At 50.1% G+C, this 23,978-nt stretch overlaps 1 protein-coding gene across 1 annotated transcript; it reads left to right on the top strand.

Annotated features, from left to right (window-relative positions):
* The first annotated feature begins 5,244 nt into the window (after nucleotides 1–5,244).
* Nucleotides 5,245–22,023, top strand: LOC118653898 (cartilage intermediate layer protein). The gene is made up of 9 exons (XM_036304820.1): nucleotides 5,245–5,399; nucleotides 6,845–7,018; nucleotides 8,888–8,980; nucleotides 9,840–10,109; nucleotides 11,236–11,415; nucleotides 12,028–12,342; nucleotides 13,831–13,939; nucleotides 15,079–15,236; nucleotides 18,951–22,023. The coding sequence occupies exons 2-9, from the start codon at nucleotides 6,928–6,930 to the stop codon at nucleotides 21,317–21,319; spliced, it is 3,585 nt and encodes a 1,194-aa protein (XP_036160713.1). The 5' UTR covers nucleotides 5,245–5,399; nucleotides 6,845–6,927; the 3' UTR covers nucleotides 21,320–22,023.
* Nucleotides 22,024–23,978: the final 1,955 nt, after the last annotated feature.

The following is a 23,978-nucleotide window of genomic DNA, read 5'->3' as shown; positions in this document are numbered from 1 at the left end:
TCAAATTTTTTCTTCCCTTTCTTTTCCTTCCTTGTCACTGCCCAACATCCTGTCCTCAAAGTTATATTCTCCTGTTGGGGGAAGAGGGGGGGGAATGCCCTGATCCAGGCACTTTGAACATTGTTTTGCTTCTGGAACAAAAGGCCAAACCACTAAGAACAGTCTCTACGGCCCACATATGTGTCTCCCTTTGTCCATTTTGCCTGACTAAGCCTGCTCACTAAGACCATTCTAACCTCCATTTCTCCTTCCCCGCCTGCTCACCCTGGCCATCTGGAATCCTAAATCCATTATGGCTCAAGCGCTGTGTGGGTGAAAGATTCTGCTTGGGAAGAGGGAGGCTCCTCACACTCTTAGCCCATAAAACAGCCGCGTGTCCAGAAACATACAACCAGAAAGGACATCTACTCGCCATCTGCCTCGCCCCATTCCCTGAGCAAGGCTGCCCTCGTCAATGCTGCAAGTTCTGGGCTGCCATCATCTTGATGAGAGCTGAAGCCATACCACACCCAGAACCACCTGGGGCCTCTCGGCGGAGTCATGAAGAGAGGCCTCGAATCATAGGAAACAAGTTTGGTAGATTTGTGAGGATGAGTTTGATGAACAACTGGGGCAAACATGTCATATGAGTGTGACTAGAGTGTGAACACTCTTGAGATGACACCCTGATAAGTGTATACTCTTAATCCTATACAAAATCATGAATGTGGATGTTTCTGAGAAATATAGGGTGTATCATGGAGACACTATGATGTCCATATATAGAATATGAACTCATTGGTTTGTGCAATAAACACTACCATGTCACTGGGTGTGAGCAAGCTATAAAGTGTGGTGACTATGAGCACACCATGGCAAGCTTGGTGAACATCATGGTGACCTAGAGGGGATCCCATAGTCAGTGGTGAAAACACTGGGGCCTCTGGGGGTGGTGGATAGTAGAGACACTGTGTATGAATGTGAGGTTGTGACAGTGGTGAATATACCATAGGGACAGTGAGGTCACCCTTTTTTTTTTTTTAATATATTTTATTGATTTTTTACAGAGAGAAAGGGAGAGAGACAGAGAGCTAGAAACATCGATGAGAGAGAAACATCGATCAGCTGCCTCCTGCACATCTCCTACTGGGGATGTGCCCGCAACCCAGGTATATGCCCTTGACCGGAATCGAACCTGGGACCTCTCAGTCCGCAGGCCGACGCTCCATCCACTGAGCCAAACCGGCTTCGGCAACCCTTTTTTTTTTTTTTTTTTTTAATGTTTATTGGTTTTTAGAGAGAGAGAGGAAGGGAGAGGGAGATATAGAAACATCAATGATGAGAGAGAATCATTGACAGGCTGCCTCCTTCACACCCCACACTGGGGATTGAGCCCACAACCCGGGCATGTACCCTTGATCAGAATCTAACCCAGGACTCTTCAGCCCACAGGCTGACGCTCTAGCCACTGAGCCAAACTGGCTAGGGCAAGGTGACTCTTTTTTTTAAGCTCCAGGAGCATTCTGTGATGACCTCAGTTAGCACATTACATAAGGGAGAGGGCTCTACTGGACATGTTTTAGGGTATCTGCTAGACCTATGGCCCATTTTCAGGGAATCTGCTTCCACCTACAACCTCCACGGAGTAAGCACACCCTTAACAGACAGGCTGCAGTACATGCAGCAACTTGTGTGGCATGCATGGTCCTGAAGGTTTCTTTCTTTTTCTTCCATTTTCTAAGCTGGAGTTGTTATTATAGTTCAGTTTTGCTTAGCTCTTCTGGGGTGTGTTGATGCGGTTATGAGGTGGAGAGTCATCCATGGGTGGGTTTGCAACAGAACATAGGGATGGTAAAGTCTAAGGTTGACAGATATTAATGTGGCCTCTTGATATCCAGACTCAACTCCTGAAATCAAGGTCAGTAGTTAGACATTTCAGGTTAACTCGTATTAGGAAAGGGGTGCTTACATTTGTGGTTGTATTTTTTTAAAATATATTTTTATTGATTTCAGAGAGGAAAGGAGAGGGAGAGAGAAATAGAAACATCAATGATGAGAGAGAATCATTGATTGGCTGCCTCCTGCATGCCCCACACTGGGGATCGAGCCCCGGGTAATCGAACTGTGACCTCTTGGTTCATAGGCTGACGTTCAATGACTGAGCCATGCCAGCCACGCTGTGGTTGTATTTTTAGTGGGTACGTGTCATTATTTACTTCTCAGCATCCATTATGCCTACTCCTGGTGACTGCACCACAATTTTCCTTTGGGAATAATCAGTCCATGTGATCCCAGTATGGTGATCTATCCTGGCTTCAGAACTGAGCTAATCAGAGCTTTCCATACCCATAGTTACAGCAACTGGGTCAGGAATGAGCCATGAGAGACATTCCCGGGAATGAATGAGTAAGAGACTCTCTTTCCACTGGAGATTTAAGATGTGCTGGGAATGATCTTAGAGCTGGAAATACTACGTGGAAACAGCCTCTGTTCCAGTTACTGTTACTCTTTAAAAAACTACCACAGATTTTAGTGGCTTAAATGACAATCATTTTATTATACCCTATGAATTCTGTAGGTCAGGATTTCATGTAGGGCTTGACTGGGCAATTCTGCTTTTTGTGCCATCGACTGAGGCCACTCAATGGCACTTATCTGGTAGATGAGCTAGTCTAATCAGGTGGTGAGGGCTGAAAGGCTGGACCCAGCTGGAGGCCACTAACCAGAACACCTACAGCAGTCCTCACGAGTATGGTGGTCTCAGGGTAGCTAGACTTCTGACTAGTACATGCCAGCTGGCTTTCCCCAGGGCAAATGCCCCAAGAGAGCCAAGTGGAAGCTGCATGACCTCTTCTGATCTTAGAGATCCACCTCATTCTTGTACAAGCAAGTTAAAGGCCAACTCAGATTCAAGGGAAATTAGATGCTGCCTCTTTTTAAAAATTGCTTTAAGAGTTTATAGAGCCAAACTGATGACATATGCCAGGGAGCAAGATCTAAAATGCTCCCTAGAGTCTACCTCTTGGTAGGTGGAATAGTCAGTCATATTGTACAAGAACATGTGCAAAAAGCCTGGCTGGTGTGGCTCAGTGGTTGAGTGTTGACCTATGAACTAGGAGGTCACAGTTCGATTCCCCATCAGGGCACATGCCTGGGTTGTGGGCTCGATCCCCAGTGTGGGGCATGCAGGAGGTAGCTGATCAATGATTCTCTCTCATCACTGATGTCTCTATCTCACTCTTCTTCTCCCTTCCTCTCTGAAATCAATTATTTTGCAATGGAAGCTATCATTGCAACCATCTTAGAAAATACAGGCTGCTATCGTCTCCTTAAGAATAAAGCAATCTCAGAGGAAGCAGTTGAGAAATGGAAAGAGAACAGGCCTTACGATGTCTGAGCCTGGATTCACACTGGTGGGGAAGAAGGGCTATATTTCAAATTAGGAAGTTGGGCAATAAAACTATGAAGGCACAAGGTGGAACAGTGACAGACTGTACCCAGGACAGGAAGGGAGACTCTCCCACTACCCTGGATTCCAGGTCTCTGCGCTCCCAGGTACTGGGTGGGCAGCCCTGATGGTCACTTAGAGCTTTAGTCAAGTCCTCCATGCCTCAGGGATCATCAGTGGCCTGTTTCTAGACAGGCCTGCAAAGCCTCCCCGGGCCACAGGGGGCGATGATGGGAGCATGGGAGAGGGCTCAGACAGCGTTCTCCTCTGGAGCCACCAGCATCAGATCAGACCTCTCCCAGTGTTCACAAGCTCCTTTCCCCTCTGCAGCATGAGAACCCCTGGCCATAGCTTGGGTCACAGGCGGCCTGGCTACACTGGGCTCTAAGCCCCCCAGCCCCCATCCTCTGGAGAGGGGTGGGGTGATTGATGGGTTTTCAGTGTGTTCCAGGCAGAGGCTTGGAGCTGCTACAGACTAGCCTGGCCTGCAGAAGCCCCAGGGGGGCACTCATGGCTCAGGCTGACCCATCCAGGTCAAGTCCTGGACAGTCCAGACCTGTGGCTGCCTCCCAAGCCCTGTCTGTCTGTCTGTCTGTCTGTCCTGGGGTTCTGGCTGAGGAGAGCAGCAGCCTCTCCCACCAAGGAGTCCTTAGAGGAAGGGTTAGGGGTAGTCTCAGATTCCCCCAATCTAGCCCTGTGTATCTCACAGCTCAGGCCACTTGGGGACAGGAAAGGATCCTTGTGGCCTCTCAGTGCTCAGCCCCAAATAGGAGCTCAATGAGGGTGTGTGGAAAAAGAGAGCTGATGCAAGGCCACAGGGGCCGGACCTCCATCTCTAGGCCCGGCATGAGGCAGGAAGACCACCTGGGACCTGAAGCAGGCCCTGGTAGCTTGTGTATATCCCTTCCCCATCTTCTGCCTCCAACTGGGATTCTATCCTTGTGCGGTTCATGAACCAGCAGCTTCAATAGCACTTGGGAGCTTTTAGAAATGCAGACCTACTGAATCAGAAACACTGGGCATGGGGCACAGCAATCTGTGTTTTAAGAAACCTTCCAGGGGCTTCTGACAAGTGTTCAAATTGTAGGACCATTGTCTGAGACAACAGGCAAACTCATGCTGAGGGAGAGGTGGGTGAAGTCCTGAGCACAGGCGGCTGCTTACGCCACCTATGGGTGAGACTGTCTGTTCCCATGCTGGTGGGTGTCTATACCCAGAGTCAGACGCATCTCACAGATCAGCACAGAGAATCCACCTGCAGGGGCTCTGGGGTCCAATGGGCACCGACAGGCATCCAGATGGAAGTAGGTAGGGTCAGAGAAGAGCTGTTCTCACCAGGTGACATCCTGTGCCCCACAATGCTGTCCCTTATCCCTTCTGACATTCTCTGCGTGCACCCTCAGAGGCCAGAGAAGCTGAGTAGTTGTCCAATTCACACCAGGCACCCCCAGCTGAAAGGTCAGGTGGCCTGTGTGCCTAACAGAGTTTGGATTATGCGATAAAACCAACAGTCCTTTCTCAGCATGAGTGGGCCACGGCCAGGGGAGGGTGGGGGATCAGCAAGCAAAGTTTAGGCGAGAGCACACCACCCCCTGAGCAATGAAATCCTGCCCAGATGTACAATTCCCCTTGGCCCCTTCCCAGCGCGTCTCAGTGCCCACCCCAGCTCCCCACCCACCTCTCTGCTCTGGCCTGTGGAGCCCCAGGCCGCTGTCCACTTGGCCCATCACCAGGCCCCGCGGCATCTTCCCATAAGGATCTGGAAGTGAAATCCCAGCCTCTGGGAGCTGCCCGGGACGTGGGGAGGGGAGAGAGAGGCCGAGCTTCCTTATGCTCAGATCTGGTTTCGCTGCTTCCCGTGGCGCACTGCCACAGGCTGAGCCACCAGCTGTGCTATATAAGGCCCAGAGGCCGGACCGCTGGAGAGGCAGAGGCTTGGACCCCCCAGCTGAGGACTCCCACTCAGGACACGGTGAGCTCCACTCCCATTCGCCTCACCCCAACCCTGCACCCCCTGCCCTCCCCTGATCACTCCTCAACCCCCCTAAGAATACCCCCCTTGCTGCTTTAGAGTTCTCTTTTCCCTCATTGGCCCAAAGTCCTCTCCTTCCCCCATCTGAGGTCAGGGGCCCTCAAATGACCCCAGTCAGGATCTTTGTAGCTCTGGGCGCCCTGCTTCTTTCCTGCGGTCAGCCCGTCTGCTTTGTCTGAGAGTTCTGAGGAGTGTGGGATGGGGAGCCTACCCAGCAGACATGTGCCGAGGAAACTTCCGCGGGCTGCCAGATGGGAAATGGTTTTTCCACAAGGTGCCTCAGGCCACCTTGGCCTCCCAGACAGTCCCGGAGCGGTCTCAGACTGAACGCCGTGCAGGCCCATGGAGCGCTCTGCTCCCTGCTCAGAGCCCGGAGCTTGGGGTAAGACACACAAGAGCTGGAGACCTTGCGGAGGCCGGTGCCGCTGATCCCTGGGCTGAGAAGCAGCTGGTGGTGGGGATAGTAGATGGTCTGCAGTGTGGGATGGGTCTGTTCTTCCCCTGGGACAACAGAGTATTTTCGAATCTTTTTTCCAGAAAGGAGGAATCTCCCCCCTTCCCACTAGACCCTGGACTTTGGAGGTTGAAGGGAACCATTTTTTTTAAATCTCTAAGAACTGGTCAGGTTCTGGGTTGACCAGAGCTCTGGGGGGAGAGACAACAGGAGCCTGGTCCATGCCCCACGGGCCCGAGTCCTTATTGCCTGGCTGCTTTCCTCTTCCTACTCCTGCAGCCTCTAACCCACAGCAGTTACTGGGGAGCCCTGGACTCTAACGGTGCAGCCCCCCTGCTCTCCTTCAGGGGGCTCCTAGTTGTGTAACTCCCAGCTAGACCCCAAACAAACAGGCCAGAAATGTGTTCCAGCTGCAGCCCGTGCACATCTGGGAATGTGTTCATGGAGGGGGTATGTCTGAAGCATCTGTGCCCTCCAGCTTGCTTGCCGTGTCACTATAGTCGGGGTTGGGGTTTCACAGCCTTAATATTGTAGCTTCTTAATGAAAGAATGTGAGCCCCCTGAAAGGGTAGCAAAAACATGCCCCCACACCCAGGTCTCGGAAGTAATTAATGACTCACCCAGAAGTTGCTGGGAGGGAGCCCAGGCCTCTCCTCATTGGCAAGGAACCTGCTCTCTCTTGTGCCCCATCTCGATGTGGGGCCCTGGCACCTGGACCCCAGGGGTGAATCCAGGTCTGCCTCATCTGAACCCACATTCTGAGCCTCTGTACCTCCCTCGCTGCCTGCATTCGCAACATTGGCGGGTGTCACCTTCCACAAGACTTCATTCTGTGCACTCTCCCACCCTTGACAGGTCAAGAAATAGTTCTGCTGAAGCCGTAAGAGGTGACTCAGAAACACGGGGCCTGACAAGCTTTGTTTCTTTGCAGGTCACTGGATCTGAGACACTTCCTAGGGGACCACGTTCCAGGGACGACCTGACATTGTGAAGCACCTTCACTCATCTTCCGTCATGTTCCCCACAGAGCCTGGGGGAAAGATGGTGGGGCCCAAGGCCTGGGTGCTCTTCTTCTTCCTGGGCCTGGAGATCACCTCTGTGCTGGGTACAGGCTAAGTATCTGCTGTCTCCCAAATCCCCGACCTGACACAGTGAAGTCATGTCTGGTTTGGAACTCAACTACGCATCTGCCTTAAGCCCTGAGGCTGGTTTATAGATGTATTTAACATTTATACCCTGCTTGTTTCTCCAAAGCATTTGAGATAGTTCCCAATATTAAAACTCACAGAACAGAATGTTTGAAGCGAGGAGAAGAATGAGCTGTCATTCAGAGGGAGGAAAAAAGATAAGAGGGCTGCCACCCCTGAGCTTCCTGGCAGCCAAAGCAAAAGGAAATAGCAAGGGACTCTTTCCTCAGAAGTAGATTTGGGGGTCGATCTGGTTTTAGTTTCATGGAAATTCTTTTGGCCTAAAGCTCAATTTTATTTAGACCCTGCAGCCAAATTTCCAGACTCGAGAACCTCTTCTGGTCTCCTTGTCCTCTAACCCCATCTTCTGGTGACACTGAGCTCTCGAAGGAATAGGTAGAGTTTGCTTACTAGACTCTCCAAGGCATCTACGTGTCAGAACTCCTAGTCCTATCCTGAGCACTCCCTCCCATCTGCCCTTTCTCTCCTGATTTCTAACCGCATACTCAGGTAAAGCAAAAAAATATGCGTATATTTTTAAACGCTTAAACCTCTCTCTTAAAGCTGCACGCCCGCAGGCTTTGTGGCCACAGATGCGGGAGCAAAGACTGGCTCGGCGCCTTGCCAGCCCCGTGTGCCACCTCCTGCCTTGTTTGCGCTTTTCGCCCTGACAGCCGCTGCTGTGTAGCTGATTAAAGCTCAGCCACCTGCAGGGAAAGCAGTCGTCTGGTTAGAGGAGCTCCTATCACCCCAATTCAAGAGTTCTGATTTGGCTCCTCACAGGGAAGTTAATTGCCTTTCAAAGCGTTCGCAGCCCTCTGCTCTCCTTTCTCTCTCCCGTTCTGGAGCCCCGACCCCGCCTCAGGTGGGTGGGGCTGGAAGCGATCTTGTACCCATCCGAAGGCAGAACCCTCCACCCTGGGGCCAGAAAATTGACACCCACTGCTCCGATTAGGCCAAGTAAGGCCTTCAGGGGGAGGATGGACTCTCAAAGCCAACTTGGCCAAGAGAAGGGAAATGGACATCTAGGGTCCAGGCATTGAGCTAACAGGAGTTGTTGCTAACGCTTACTCAGCAGGCACTGCGTATGAGGCGTTGTTCTAGGTGGATTTTGTGAATGTGTTTATTTAATCTCCACAATCCTCTGAGGCAGGAACTATTCTAATCCTCTGTTTATGATGTGGGAACAGGGGTCAGGTGAGTTAAGTATCTGGTCCAAGGTCACACAGGTAGGAAGTGGCAGAGTCTCTGGATCTCATATTCTCAATCTTCATATACTTTAGGGATGTTCACTTGTTACCTCACAGGCCCCTCATGCCAACCGGACCACCCTGTGAAGCAGGGATTAATATCCCCACCTTGCAGATGAGGAAAATAAGAATGGAGATTCTTTCTGGCAAGGACAGGGCCGGACCCTAATGTAGGAGCTCTCACCCACTGGCTGCTCCCCATCGTCCAAAGACTCATTTCTAGAACGCGAGCAAAAAGAAAATGACCGTTGGTTGAGCATGCACTATATGCCAGCTCCCTTTCCACTCAGTATCGCCCTGAATATGCCCCAGGGCCCTATGATGTAGGACTATTAATACAGCCCTATTATGTGGGGAAGCAGGGTTAGAGGAATAAAGCTCTTAATGAGGTTGCAGAGCCAGTAAGTGGCAGAGTAGGGCTTTGAACACATGTCCTGGGTTTATGCTCCATCCACCATTCTTGAGAGGCTAGTGAGAGGACTCGCTGGGCCCTGATAACTAACAGTTCTGGCCTCCCCCCCCCCTCCTGGCCCCCAGGGAGGCAGATGATGCTCACCCAGTCTGTGAGAAGAGTCCGACCTGGGAAGAGGACCCCCAGCAACTTTGCCAAGCCTGCGAGTCCCCTGGAGAGTGAGTTGTGGCTGGAGCTGGGAGGGGCCACCAGGGGGTGTTTACTGAGCTTGGGCATGATTTCAGGGTTGTATGAAAACCCGCTTTTAAAAAGTTATGTTTTTATTGATTTCAAAGAGCGGAAGCGAAAGGGAGAGAGAGAGAGGTAGAAACATCAATGATGAGAATCATTGATCAGCTGCCTCCTGCACACCCCCGACTGGGGACTGAGCCCACAACCTGGTGTGTGCCGTGACCAGGAATCCAGTCATGACTTCCTGGTTCATGGGTTGACGCTCAACCACTGAGCCACATTGGCCGGGCTGGAAACCCACTTTTGCAAGGCACTTGGCCTACGTCTTTGTCCAGGCAGAGGCACCTACTATATAGAACAGTCCAGAATCGTGAATCTGCCTGATATGTTTCAGGAATGCTGGAGGGCTTGCTGGGGCCAGAGCATAGGCTGGTGGGGAGAGAGTGGGGGAGATGAGGATGGAGAGGTAGCAGGGGCCAGCTCATACCACCCCAAATGCTTGGCCAACGGAGTTAAAGCTGGGAGTGTGGGATCAACCCACATGAAGAAAGCTCACCCTGACTGCCGTGTTGGGGGTGGGGTCAGAGGGAAATTGAGGTAGAGAGACCAGGCAGAAAGCCAGGCTGCTAATATGGAGTCTTTGGCGGGAGTGGAGGGATGCAGAAGGGCAGGAGATTGGAGAGATGCTGGAGAGACAGATGCGACGGGCCCTGAGACCAATAGAGGGCGTTGGGCGGGAGCATGAGTGATATCAGGGATGACTCCCAGAACGGAACAGAAAAGGGAACTGGAGCTCACCTGGGGCTCCAGGGCCTGGTTCCTCCCCAACCTGGCTCTATCTCTCAGCTCCTGGCGAGTGGACAACATGGTTCAACGTTGACCACCCAGGCGGGCAGGGTGACTTCGAGCGACTGGATGCCATTCACTTCTACTATGGGGACCGTGTGTGTGCTCGGCCCCTGCGGCTGGAGGCTCGGACCACTGACTGGATACCCGCGGGCAGCACTGGCCAGGTGGTCCACGGCAGCCCCCGTGAGGGCTTCTGGTGCCTCAACAGGGAGCAGCGGCCCGGCCAGAACTGCTCCAATTACACCGTGCGCTTCCTCTGCCCACCAGGTGAGCCTGTGCGGCCCCCACCCTTACCTGCCTCTGGCCATGGGACCTCTGGATAGCACACCTACACAGGCCCTGATTCCCTAGTAATAACCAGCCGGTGTCATGAGAGCCCGAATCTTCCTGTTCTGTGTTTCTGGGTGCTCTTCGTTCACTCCACTTCACCGGGGACGTGTGCCCCTGTGGTGAAAACCACGGACTCTGGAGCTGGGCTGCTTGGTCCCAGCCTGGGCCAGGAAACTCTATTCCTTAGTCCCTGGGCCGCAGGTTCCTCACACATAGAACAGGTAATATTAGTAAATCTTCATAGGTTTGTGTTTTGTTTTTTTATGAGGATTAAGGAAGATAATGAATATAGAGAGCTTAGCCCAGGTAACATTCACTAAATGTTAGTTTCCATTTAGTCCCTTTGTGCCGGATACTGTGCTGGTTATCAACATCATTCAGACTTCACAACTGGCCTGTGAGGAATCGCTATGTTCAGAGAGGCTAGGTAGCTTCTCATGATCACACAGCTGTAAGTGGAGAGCTGAGGTCTGAACCCATGTCCGTGTCTGCAGAGTCCAAAAGTTTATGCTCTTTACTTCCTCCCTCCCCACACTGGATAATATAGAGCAAGCTGCAGGCTGCCCACTTTGTGGATGGGTACCCTCACCTCTTGGGGTTCCGTCAGTGCTCACAAGCCCAGGTGGCGGTGGTGGTCATCTGGAGTTGGGAGCTCAGGCTGGACAAGGTCTGAAGCCCCCATTATTGCACACAGACCTTAGACCAGAGGTGAGGAGGGTAGGCATAAGGGGGTTTGATGTCTGAATCACCGCAGCCCCAGGCCCTGGTGGCCGTTTCCACACTGGTGGACAGAGAAGGTGATGCTAACCCTGCACAGCCTGTGGCAGCATATCAGCTCCCAGCGCTTGACCATATGGTGTCTTTGTGCAAATTAGCGATGCCACTTCCTCAAGGCTCTTGACTTCCTTCCATTGGAAAAATCATTGTAGTAAATATGAATATCAGTGACATCTGTGATGTAAGTGAGGTCCTGCTCTCTGAGCAAAACTAGCCTCAGGGTCAGATTTCCTGACAGAGTTCCCTTGGGAGGGAAGTCAGACTGTCTGCCCATCCTGCTTTGCAGGATCCTTGCGCCGAGACACAGACCGGATCTGGAGCTCATGGTCTCCCTGGAGCAAGTGTTCTGCTGCCTGTGGTCACACTGGGGTCCAGACCCGAACACGCACCTGCTTGGCAGAGACAGTGTCACTGTGCAGCGAGGCCACTGAGGAGGGCCGGCTCTGTATGGACCAGGCCTGTACAGGTACCACTCTTGCTCCTGGTACGAGGCAGGGAATGGCATGGAGGCTGAAGCAGCCTTCAGTAGGTTAAAGGGTCAGATTGAGATGGATTCATTCATTCATGCAGTCATCAAGTATTAACTGAGCATCTATTATGTGCTCTGATGGGGGCTAGGGCTATAAGGGGTAATGTGGGAGCACAGCGGTCCATTATCATAGCTTAGGGCCATGGTCGGCAAACTGCGGCTCGCAAGCCACATGCGGCTCTTTGGCCCCTTGAGTGTGGCTCTTCCTAAGCCTTAGGAGTACCCTAATTAATAACAATGTACCTACCTATATAGTTTAAGTTTAAAAAATTTGGCTCTCAAAAGAAATTTCAATCGTTGTATTGTTGATATTTGGCTCTGTTGACTAATGCGTTTGCCGACCACTGGGGAATCAGAGAGGACTTCCTAGAGAAGGTGTCCCGAGCTAAGTCCTGAAAGATAGGTAGGAATTAGTTGTGCAGGCTGATAAGGAAGGGTAACAAGGGCCTAAAGGGGAGGGGAAGCATATGTGAGTCCACAGGCTGAGATGGGGCCAGAGGAGGGCCCGAATCCACATAAGACCTCCTGACGTGGCCCCTCCTTCCACAGCCTGTGACCTGATCTGCCACATGGGCCAGGCGAATGCTGACTGTGATGCCTGCATGTGCCAGGACTTCGTGCTGCATGGGGCCGTCTCCCTCCCTGGGGGTGCCCCAGCCTCAGGGGCCACTGTCTACCTGATGACCAAGACACTGAAGCCACTGACCCGGACGGACAGTAGTGGGAGATTCCGAGTCCCTGGCTTGTGCCCAGATGGCAAAAGCACCCTGAAGATCACAAAGACCAAGTTTGCTCCCATCAAGCTCACAATGCCCAAGACTAGACTGAAGTCAGCCACCATCAATGCAGAGTTCGTGAGAGCAGGTACTTAAGTTCTCTGGGGTAGGGTGGGACTTTTAAATAAAGGGACTGCAGTGTTAAGAGCTGGTTTCCCAGTTTGCTTAGACCAGTGGTCGGCAAACTGCGGCTCGCGAGCCACATGCGGCTCTTTGGCCCCTTGAGTGTGGCTCTTCCACAAAATACCGACTTCAGCGCATGGGCCACGAAGTTTCAATCGCACTGTATGTGCGCACCCGCACGTGGTATTTTGTGGAAGAGCCACACTCAAGGGGCCAAAGAGCCGCATGTGGCTCACGAGCCGCAGTTTGCTGACCATGGGGCCTTAGACTAAAACTCTAAATCAGTGGTTCTCAACCTTCCTAATGCCGCGACCCTTTAATACAGTTCCTCATGTTGTGGTGACCCCCAATTTCATTGTTACAAATTGAACATAATTAGAGCATAGTGATTAACCACAAAAACAATATGTAATTATATATGTGTTTTCCAATGGTCTTAGGCGACCCCTGTGAAAGGGTCGTTCGACCCCCAAAGGGGTCACGACCCACAGGTTGAGAACCGCTGCTCTAAATCCTTGCCATGACCTACAAGGCCCAACATCATCTGCTCCACCCCCCATGACTTCTCTGCTCTGCTCTTCTATTGTCCTCCTGTCTGCCCCCACTGAGTCACTCTACTCCAGCCACAATGTCCTCCTATCTGTTCCTCACACACACAGGCACACTCCTGCCTCAGGACCTTTGCACTTGCTATATACTCTGTTTAGATATTGGCATGGCTTGCTCCCTGAAATGAGTTCTTCCCTGGACCACCTGATTCAAATAGTCATTACAATACAGTGTGAGGTGTGGAGGTCAGGAAGAGACAGAGAGCGGCTGCGGGGTTCAGAAATGGTACAGAATGGCTGGAAAACTCTGCCGGAGGCAGCACAACAGGAATATCGTATTATTTAAAACAACCAACTCTCTTTTTTTCTTTTTAAGAAACTGGAAGTCTTTTATATATATATTTTATTAATTTTTTACAGAGCAGGAAGGGAGAGGGATAGAGAGTTAGAAACATCGATGAGAGAGAAACTTCAATCAGCTGCCTCCTGCACACTCCCTACTGGGGATGTGCCCGCAACCAAGGTACATGCCCTTGACCGGAATCAAACCTGAGTCCGCAGGCCGATGCTCTATCCACTGAGCCAAACCGGTTAGGGCCCAACTCTGTTTCAATGGCCGTGCTTGGGAATCTTGGCTGGCACAAGATCCCCTTGGTTCTCCATTGCCTCACCTGGATGCTGCTTGAGAGGCCCTGGAAGCAGGCCCTAAGGTAGAAGAGGTGGGCTCCATTCTGGATCAGTACCCTAATTAGGATCTTTACAGAGGGGCAGGTGGGATGTGGGGTGGTGGGGTGTGTGTCAGGTCATACAATTTTAACACTTGTCAAAGAACCCCAGGAAGCAAAGCTCTGGAGGATCTGTCACAAAGGAAAACCCAAAGCACCATTTCTCCTCTTCTGTCCCAGAGATTCCATACATTGTGAAGAACCCCGAGACAAAAGCACGGAGAGCTGGGCAGAGCGTGGCCCTGTGCTGTAAGGCCACGGGGAAGCCCAGTCCAGATCAGTATTTCTGGTGAGTATTCTGCCAGCTACCCTGCCCGATTCTTCTCTGGGCAACCAGATCTTTCTTGCATTCAGTCTGGTCTTATTTTTTTTTAATTTTTTTTTTTTTATTGATTTCAGAGAGGAAGGGAGAGGGAGAGAGAGATAGAAACGTCAAAGATGAGAGAGAATCCTCAATCGGCTGCTTCCTGCATGCCCCGCACTGGGGATCGCACCTGCAACTGGGGCATGTACCCTGACCGGGAATCAAACCATGACTTCCCGGTTCATAGGTTGACACCAGCTGGGTGGTCTGATCTTATTAATCATAATACTAACCAACAGAATAAAGTTACAAGTAAGGCCCAGGTTCAGAGCCCAGAAGTTGGCACTTATGTTTTTCTGTTAATCCTCACTTGAGGATATTTTTCCGTTGATTTTTAGGGAGAGTGGAAGAGCGGAGGACAGGAAACATCAATGTGAGAAAAACACATCAATTGGTTGCCTCCTGCATGAGCCCTGACCAGGGCTGGGGCCAGGGAGGGAGCCTGCAACCCAGGTACATGCCCTTGACTGGAATCAAACCTGGGACCCTTCCGTCCGCAGGCCAACCCTCTATCCACTGGGCCAAACTGGCGAGGGCCGGAACTTATGAGTGGGGGCCACAGGGTTGAGGCCACACAGACAACCAGAAAGCCCTGTGTGGCCTTCTCGAGGCTGAGGTCCCCACAGAGCCGCTCTGGTCTCTGGGTCATGACTTGCGAGGTTCCTCAGAACGAGGTTCCTCAGCCCTGCTTCCCCGACAAAGGCAAATGAGGTCAGCGTCTCCTGTGGCTGTGAGTCCTTCACCCTTCAACCCTTCACAACCATTTTACAGCCGCTCTCTTGTTTGACCGCCCTGTGTTGCTGTGATATCAGCTAGGAGGCACGGCTCCCATTTTATTGATCAGGAAGCTGATGCTAAGGAAGGTGAGATGATTTGTCCAAGGGTCCATAGCCAGCGAGTGATGGGGCTGAGACTCAAGCAAGTCCCTTGACTCCCAGGCCAATCAGTGCTCTTGGGTGAGCTATGTCACAGGTGGTATTGGCATCGGCAGGGACCCATCCGCCATCTGTCTCTCTGTCTCTATGGCACTGCCCCCTCAGGCTGCACCTCTCCATCCCCTGCAGGTATCACAACAACACGCTGCTGGACCCCTCCCTCTACAAGCACGACGGCAAGCTGTTACTGAAGAACCTACAGCGGGACCAGGCTGGGGAGTACTTCTGCAAGGCCCAGAGCGACGCGGGAGCTGTGAAGTCCCAGGTGGCCCAGCTGATTGTCATAGGTAAGCCTGGCAGGGTCCCTGGGGAACCTCTACTGCAGGACTGGGGAGCACCTTAGTGGACATAACTGGGCAGTAAAAACCCCAGCTTTTCTGTGCTATGTACAGTGCTACGTCCTCTGGGACACAAAGATGTCACAGACCCCAATTCTACCCTCTCGGAGCTGCCACCCCAGGAGAGGCAAGGAACTGTAATGAAGGGACGAGTAAAGATAGACAAATGCAGTTAAAGCAAGAGATAATGGGCCCTCTAGACGAGAGATAGAGACTTTTTAGGTAGGAGTGACCATGGGTGGCTCCTTGAGACAGCAGCATTTCAACTGGGGCTTAAATAGTGGTTCTTAGATTTGGATGCCCAGTGGGTTCACCTGGTTGGTGGTGTTAACAAAAACCCAGATGCCTGGAACTTACCCTCCTCCCCCTCCCCAAGAGAGTTTTTTTTAAAACATATTTTTATTGATTTCAGAGAGGAAGGGAGAGGGAGAGATAGAAACATCAATGATGAGAGAGAATCATTGATCGGCTGCCTCCTGCACGCCCACACTGGGGATCAAGTTCATAACTTGGATATGTGCCCTGACTGGAATTGAACTATGACCTCCAGAACCATGAACCATGGTTCATAGGTCGACGCTCAACCACTGAGCCCTGCTGGCCAGGCACCCCCAGAGAGTTTTATTTCATTGGCTTGGGATGTGGGCTGGGTATGCACAGTTTAAAAGCTTTCCCAGGTGATTCTAATTTACAGCCAATGTTATAAAGCCCTGGCCTTAAAGCAGTGGTTCGCAACCTTGACTGCACATTAGAATCACCTGGGAATCTTTTTAAAATCCTGATTTCTGGGCCTCATCCTCCAGAAATTCTGTTTCTTTGTTATGGGGTGGGGCCACAACATTAGTAACAAAGAAACAGAATTTCCGGAGGATGAGGCCCAGAAATCAGGATTTTAAAAAGATTCCTAGGTGATTCTAATGTGCAGCCAAGGTTGAGAGCCACTGCCTTAAAAAATGGCCAGATTAAGGGGCCAGTGTGAGCAAAGGTATAGAAGTACCAAGTTGAGAGGCTTTACAGCAGTTCTCAACCTGTGGGTCGCGACCCCTTTGGCGGTCGAACGACCCTTTCACAGGGGTCGCCTAAGACCATCCTGCATATCAAGTATTTACATTACGATTTATGACAGCAACATTACAGTTGTGAAGTAGCAACAAAAATAATTTTATGGTTGGGTCACAACATGAGAAACTGTATTTATTTATTTTAAATGTTAAGTGTGGATATGTTTTATTATATTTTTTAAATATATTTTATTGATTTTTTACAGAGAGGAAGGGAGAGAGATAGAGAGTTAGAAACATCGATGAGAGAGAAACATCGATCAGCTGCCTCCTGCACACCTCCTACTGGGGATGTGCCCACAACCAAGGTACATGCCCTCTACTGGAATCGAACCTGGGACCTTTCAGTCTGCAGGCCGACGCTCTATCCACTGAGCCAAACTGGTTTCAGCAGGAACTGTATTTAAAGAACCACTGCTCTATACGAAAGGGTGACCTGACTAGAGCTGGCTTTAAGGAGTTGGTGCCCTAGCTGGTTTGGTTCAGTGGATAGAGCATTGGCCTGAGGACTGAAGGGTCCCAGGTTCGACTCCAGTGAAGGGCACATGCCCGGATTGCGGGCTCGATCCCCAGTTGGGGGCGTGCAGCAGGCAGCCGATCAATGATTCTCTCTCATCATTGATGTTTCTATCTCTCTCTCCCTTCTTCTCTGAAATCAATAAAAATGTTTTTAAGAAAAGAAAAAGAAGTGCGCTTGAGGGGAAAGACTTAAGGTCAAAATCAATCAGGAACCTGTACTTGGAAAGTGAGAGAGAAGGAGGATAGCTTAGTAATTGGCCTAAACAAAACCAAACAAAAGGCAGAGGAAGAGAAAATTTATTGGAAGGGTTCTGGAATAGTTTACAGACTCCAAGAAAGTTGAGCAACAGACCTCAAGGCACAGGACAGTTGGACCTTGGCAACAGTGGAGCCCTGTCATCTGTGGTTCCCAACCCATAACACCAGTGCCCCCCCTTTGTCACAGTTATCTTTAATACTTCAAATGTTTAACACTTCACATTTACAATCTATTTTCTATTCTGAAGTTAAATATATGGATAATAAGTTAACTACATATAATTGCCAAGTATATATGCACACATCCCAAACTATACCATAAAGGAGAAATAAAAAGAAAATAATTTTAGAAGGCCGGGGAGGGTTGGGGGGCAGGAAGTAGGGGGTAAGAGATCAACTAAAGGACTTGTATGCATGCATATAAGCATAACCAATGGACATAAGACACTGGGGGATAGGGGAGGCTAGGGGACTGTCTAGGGCAGGGGGATAAAATGGACACATATGTAATACCCTTTGTAATACTTTAAGCAATAAATAAAAAAAGAAAAAAAAAGAAAATAATTTTAATACAAAATAATATGTGTTTCAATATCTAAATGCCGGTGTGTGTTTCTCGGCATCTGCAAGGGGTTCCAGGAATCTGGAGAAGGCTCTGTGTGTAAATTAATCAATAGTCCAGAGACAAAACATAATTTTGGAAGGCATTTTGGTTTCTTAGCTAAAGAAACCAAGTTCTCCTGTCTCTCTGGACCCCTTGCTTTTAATTAACACAAATTGTCCTAAAGCAAGGTAGATATACATATATCAAAGGCCAAGGTTTAGTATACAGAATCCATTGTCAGATTGGAGGGATTGCCTCTGGCTGTTCAGGTGTTTGGCCAGTAGGAGGCAGTAACATGGAGATTGAAATGCCCTCAGCTGTCTGGCAGCAAGCAATCCTTTATGCATCCTTTTCAGGTTTGGGGAAATGCCCTCAGCCATTCCAGCAGGCAATAACATATGTGATTCAGCCCTTGCTGAGTCCCCAAGTTCCATCAACCTTTTGATGAAACTCTTGCATTTATGACATGCTGGAATTAGCTTCCGGCATCTAAAGGCTTTGGCATAATTGCCCAAGAAAGCCAACCAAGAGGTCACACACTTGCACTTGAATCCAGTCACTGTGAATGTGGTAGCTGCAAATACTGAGGGATGCAGGGGTATCATTGTGGTGGTTCACATTCCTTGGGTAAGGCGGTAAGTACATGATTTTTCTGAGACAAGGAACAATTCTTGCTATTTTCCCAAGCTAAACAAAGTATAATCCTAGCTTGATTTTTATGGTAGCTGCATTTTTGGAAAGGTTCAAAGTATGGTAAAGTCACATAAAAAAAAATACTAGGCTCTGATCATTTTAAACAAGTTTTCCACCTGCATGAATGTCTGGTGGGATATGTGAAAGTCATGCAGGATACAGAAAAAATCCTTATGCAGAAAAGTGCCAGGCTTTCCAGGTCACAGAGTAGTAATGCCCCCACCCACTATATGCCAGCAGCACTCACAATTTGGGTGGTAACTCAACACACCCTCACAGATTTTAATGGCTCATCTCCAATGAGAGCCATTGCTGTAGTGGTCTCAGCAACCAGCTCTACTTCTCCATGTATAAAAGGGGCTTAGCAACAACAGCTGCTCATCTTTCTCAGAGAAGCTTGGTGAGAATCAGGATCATGGATATGCAAGTACTTTGAACACGATAAAGCACTGTATAGAGGTGAGGTTAAGGTATCTTTTGTGTAGGATGTGACCTTACATTTAATAGCCACACCGTTTCCCTCCACAGCCCCTGATGAGGCTCCGTGCAACCCAACCCCTGAGAGCTACCTTATCCGGTTGCCTCATGATTGCTTCCAGAATGCCACCAACTCCTTCTACTATGACGTGGGCCGTTGCCCTGTCAAGACCTGTGCAGGGCAGCAGGATAATGGGATCAGGTGCCGGGATGCTGTGGAGCACTGCTGTGGCATCTCCAAAACAGAGGAGAGGGAGATCCAGTGCAGTGGGTACACGCTGCCCACCAAGGTGGCCAAGGAGTGTAACTGCCAGCGCTGCACGGAGACGCGGAGTATTGTGCGGGGCCGCGTCAGCGCTGCCGACAATGGGGAACCCATGCGCTTTGGCCACGTGTACATGGGGAGCAACCGTGTGAGCATGACTGGCTACAAGGGCACTTTCACCCTCCACATCCCCCAGGACACGGAGAGGCTGGTGCTCACATTTGTGGACAGGCTGCAGAAGTTCGTCAACACTACCAAGGTGCTGCCCTTCAACAAGAAGGGGAGTGCAGTGTTCCATGAGATCAAGATGCTTCGGCGGAAAGAGCCCATCACCTTGGAGGCCACGGAGACCAACATCATCCCCCTGGGGGAGGTGGACGGTGAAGACCCTGTGGCGGAGTTGGAGATCCCTTCCAAGAGTTTCTACAAGCAGAACGGGGAGCCCTACACAGGAAAAGTAAAGGCCAGTGTGACCTTCCTGGATCCCCGCAATATTTCCACAGCCACGGCCACCCAGAGTGACCTGAACTTCATCAATGATGACGGAGACACCTTCCCCCTCCGAACATATGGCATGTTTTCTGTGGACTTCAGAGATGAGGCCACCTCTGAGTCACTCAATGCTGGCAAGGTGAAGGTTCACCTTGACTCGACCCAAGTCAAGATGCCAGAGCATGTGTCCACGATGAAACTCTGGTCGCTCAACCCAGACACGGGGCTATGGGAAGAGGAAGGTGACTTTAAATTTGAAAACCAAAGACGGAACAAGAGGGAAGAGAGAACCTTCCTGGTGGGCAACATGGAGATCCGAGAAAGGAGGCTTTTTAACTTGGATGTCCCTGAAAGCAGGAGGTGCTTTATCAAGGTGAGGGCCTACAGGAGTGAGAGGTTCTTGCCCAGTGAGCAGATTCAGGGAGTTGTGGTCTCTGTGATCAACCTGGAGCCCAGGACTGGCTTCTCATCCAACCCCAGGGCCTGGGGCCGCTTTGACAGTGTCATCACGGGCCCCAATGGGGCCTGTCTGCCTGCCTTCTGTGACGACCAGTCCCCTGATGCCTACTCTGCCTATGTCTTGGCAAGCCTGGCTGGGGAAGAACTGGAAGCAGTGGCATCTTCTCCTAAATTCAATCCAAATGCAATTGGTGTCCCTCAGCCCTACCTCAACAAGCTCAAGTACCGTCGGACAGACCATGAGGACCCACGGGTCAAGAAGACGGCTTTCCAGATCAGCATGGCCAAGCCAAGGCCCAACTCAGCTGAGGAGAGCAATGGACCCATCTATGCCTTTGAGAATCTCCGGGCATGCGAGGAGGCCCCGCCTAGTGCAGCCCACTTCCGGTTCTACCGGATTGAGGGGGATCGGTATGACTACAATACTGTCCCCTTCAATGAAGACGATCCCATGAGCTGGACTGAGGACTACCTGGCATGGTGGCCCAAGCCGATGGAGTTCAGGGCCTGCTACATTAAGGTGAAGATCGTGGGGCCATTGGAGGTGAATGTGCGATCCCGCAACATGGGGGGCACCCACCGACAGACTGTGGGGAAGCTGTATGGCATCCGGGATGTCAAAAGCACACGGGATAGGGACCAGCCCAATGTCTCATCTGCTTGTTTGGAGTTCAAGTGCAGTGGGATGCTCTATGACCAGGATCGTGTGGACCGCACGTTAGTGAAGATCATTCCCCAAGGCAGCTGCCATCGAGCCAGTGTGAATTCCATGCTGCATGAGTACCTGGTCAACCACCTACCACTGGCAGTCAACAATGACACCAGTGAGTACACCATGCTGGCGCCCCTGGATCCACTGGGCCACAACTATGGAATCTACACTGTCACTGACCAGGACCCTCGTGTGGCCAAGGAGATCGCTCTTGGCCGGTGCTTTGATGGCACGTCAGATGGCTCCTCCAGAGTCATGAAGAGCAATGTGGGAGTGGCCCTCACCTTTAACTGCATAGAGAGGCAGGTGGGTCGCCAGAGTGCCTTCCAGTACCTCCAAAGTATCCCAGTCCAGACCCCTGTCCCCAGCACTATCAGAGGAAGAGTGCCCACCAGGAGGCAGCAGCGGGCAAGTAGGGGTGGCCAGCGCCGGCCTGGAGGGATGGCCTCCCTGAGGTTTCGTGGGGTTGCTCAGCAGCCTCTAAACAACTAAGTCTTGTGGTACTTCTCCCCCCGAACCTCACGTGACAGCCATTGTGAGACTGACACACAAACTGTCACTTGGTTAATTTAAGCACATCTGTTCTGGTGCAGTTTGCTTATTTGTTTCTTCATGCCTTTACTTACTGTCTTTGTCCCATGATACTGATTGGCGCATAGCCCCCGAAATGGCAAAATAAAGCCTCTTTGATCTGTTCTTTAAAAGAAACACCAGAAATTGGCCATTGGCAAACTTTGTGGCTTTGACTCTTTTTCATCTGGTGCCATCAATAGAAGTCCCCTTCCTTTTCTTTTTGCATGGTTTTGCCCACCTTTACGATCATGATAATCTGAAGTTGAAGGTGAAATAACCAATATAAAGTATACTTCCTGGTCTTGCTCCACAGGACGTAAGCAAGGTCTTCATCACTGTTCATACATATAAATGGTGGTAAAATAAAATAATAAACTCCAATATTTTTACTTGAAATGTAAATAAGTTATTTCTTTACTGGATCTGGAACTCTTAGTGCACATTTCATGTTAAGCTATTGACTATTGGATAATTTCTCCACCGAGTCTGGAAAGTACATCTCATATCCAATGCACCAGGTTGGTAATTACATTAGCATGTTTCCCTTTACATTTGCTTTTGTTCTTGCTAGAAGCCCAGTGCAGCTCAGAGCAGATGTCAATAAATGTACGTTTTGTACTTGATTTTGAGACCATTATCCTGTCTTTTAACCCCAGCTGCTCAGGGAGAAGAGGGGACTCTGGAAAGTGATAAGGTGTCATGAGCCGCTGCCCCCTGTAAGTGGCAGGGCTGGGGAATTAGACACACACTCCACGGTCGAGTTTGCACTCGTGGATCATATTTTCCACTCACAGAGAAGAGCAGAGATTCCTGGAGTTGTGAGCATGTTCTGGACTCCTGAGCAAAGCTAAACACATGTCCCAATATGTTTTTTTTTTCTCCTTTTTTTCCAGTACTGGGAAACATATACAATGGCTTGGCCAAGTGGTCTTTCAGCAACCCCCACAGCCTGCTGCCTTCTCCAGCTGGGCTGGCTGGCCTCACTCAGAAATTATGGACTTTGTCTTTCTTTCTTTCTTTCTTTCTTTCTTTCTTTCTTTCTTTCTTTCTTTCTTCCTTCTTTCCTTTCTTCCTTCCTTCCTTTCTTTCTTTCTTTCTTTCTTTCTTTCTTTCTTCTTTCTCTCTTTCTTTCTTTCTTTCTTACTTTCTTTCTCTCTTTCTTTCTCTCTTTCTTTCTTTCTTTCTCTTTTTTTTCTTTCTTTTTTCTTTTTTTTCCCCCCTCCAAGCTCTTCTAAAGACATCCACCTTTTCCAGACACCAGATTTCTATTGTGTGACAGCCCCTGTTCCTTGAGTAAAACAACTGGCCCAAATGAATAGGGCTTTGTTTTTGGAAAAGAGGTTTGGTTTAAAATAGTAAATCAGAGGCTGGCAGATGGTTCCAAAGTGATCTTGGTGACATGGACAGTGAGGGCAGAGGGGTGTGGGGTTGGGTAAGATGCACTGACTGCCCCTCTCCCAATCCCTCCTGTCAGGAAAGAGGCCATGGGGATCGGGAGAGGAAAGAGCGTTATTTATAATCAGGACAAAAAGCTTTCCTTGATCCCCTGGCTGGTCCAGTGCAGCTCCTTTTGGACGCCTCTGGCCTGGACTGGATTTGTACTCTTGGATCAGTATCTGCCTAACTCCCAGGGGTTTGGTTCATAATCAATTAGAAATGTCTCTGGCGGAGCACCCCTTCCCCATGACCTCTGAGAAAGGGAGCACATGCAGGGTTGGGCCCAGTGGCTTATGATTGATTGCTCCTTGACTCACTTCCAGACAATGCTTCCCAGGGAGCAGCTCTCACTGACCGCTTGGGGGTGGGGCTTGACTGACCTTCCCAAAAGGTCGGTGTTCAACTATCTGCAGCACAGACGCCTTGCCATACTGCTTTAGGAGTCAGTGTGTGCTGCTTCAACCTTCCACCCGTTCCCTTCCAGCTCACCGGGAGGGGTGCTGGGAGAGTGAGCTGGCTGGGCTCCCGCCCCATGACCTTCCCTTTCTGTTCTTCATTGAGGGCCTGAATAACGACTCCAGCAGGTGGCAGCTGGCACCTGACTTCTTCACTTACCAAACATTTATTGAGTATCTATCTACTCTATGCCAAGCCATGTGTATAGGTGGACTGGATTGTATGAGTATATAAAATAGACCATACATAGTGGCACTACCACTTGAGGTGTAGTCAGAGGGGGCTTCTTGGAGGAGGTGACATCTAATTTAAGGACTAAATGCTAGCTAGGAGCTTAAGCTGTGGCTGTCAGGAGCAAGGAGCACAAGCAGAAACAGCTTGGAGGCTGGGAGAGAATGGCAAATACCTCGCCTTCAGAAAAGGAAACACTGTTGAGCTCATGGCACCTACTTTCTAAGCCTCGTGCTTCCAAAGACAGGTGTGCTGCCTGCTAGCTGCATGACTTTGGTCCATTTCCCTGGACCTCATTTTCCATCTCTATAAATGAAAGAGTTGGTTATACACTAAAACTAATATAATATTAGAGGTAGAAGAGGGTGTAGGGGGATAAATGGTAATGGGGAAAATATTTAAAAATAAAGAAAAAAACTAATATAATGTTATATGTCAATTATATCTCAATAGC

The sequence above is a fragment of the Myotis myotis genome, unplaced genomic scaffold, assembly GCF_014108235.1.
Source record: "Myotis myotis isolate mMyoMyo1 unplaced genomic scaffold, mMyoMyo1.p scaffold_m19_p_1, whole genome shotgun sequence".
NCBI classification, from domain to species: domain Eukaryota; kingdom Metazoa; phylum Chordata; class Mammalia; order Chiroptera; family Vespertilionidae; genus Myotis; species Myotis myotis.
Note: the sequence above shows the minus strand (reverse complement) of the source record. Positions and strands in the feature narration are given on the sequence as shown.

What these genes read in the sequence shown, in the direction of transcription:
- LOC118653898 (XM_036304820.1), top strand. Translation starts at nt 6,928, where the DNA reads ATGTTCCCCACAGAGCCTGGGGGAAAGATGGTGGGGCCCAAGGCCTGG. An exon ending in GCCTGCGAGTCCCCTGGAGA is followed by an intron (nt 8,981 to 9,839) that starts GTGAGTTGTGGC and finishes TCTATCTCTCAG; the next exon opens with CTCCTGGCGAGTGGACAACA. An exon ending in GGCCCAGCTGATTGTCATAG is followed by an intron (nt 15,237 to 18,950) that starts GTAAGCCTGGCA and finishes TTCCCTCCACAG; the next exon opens with CCCCTGATGAGGCTCCGTGC.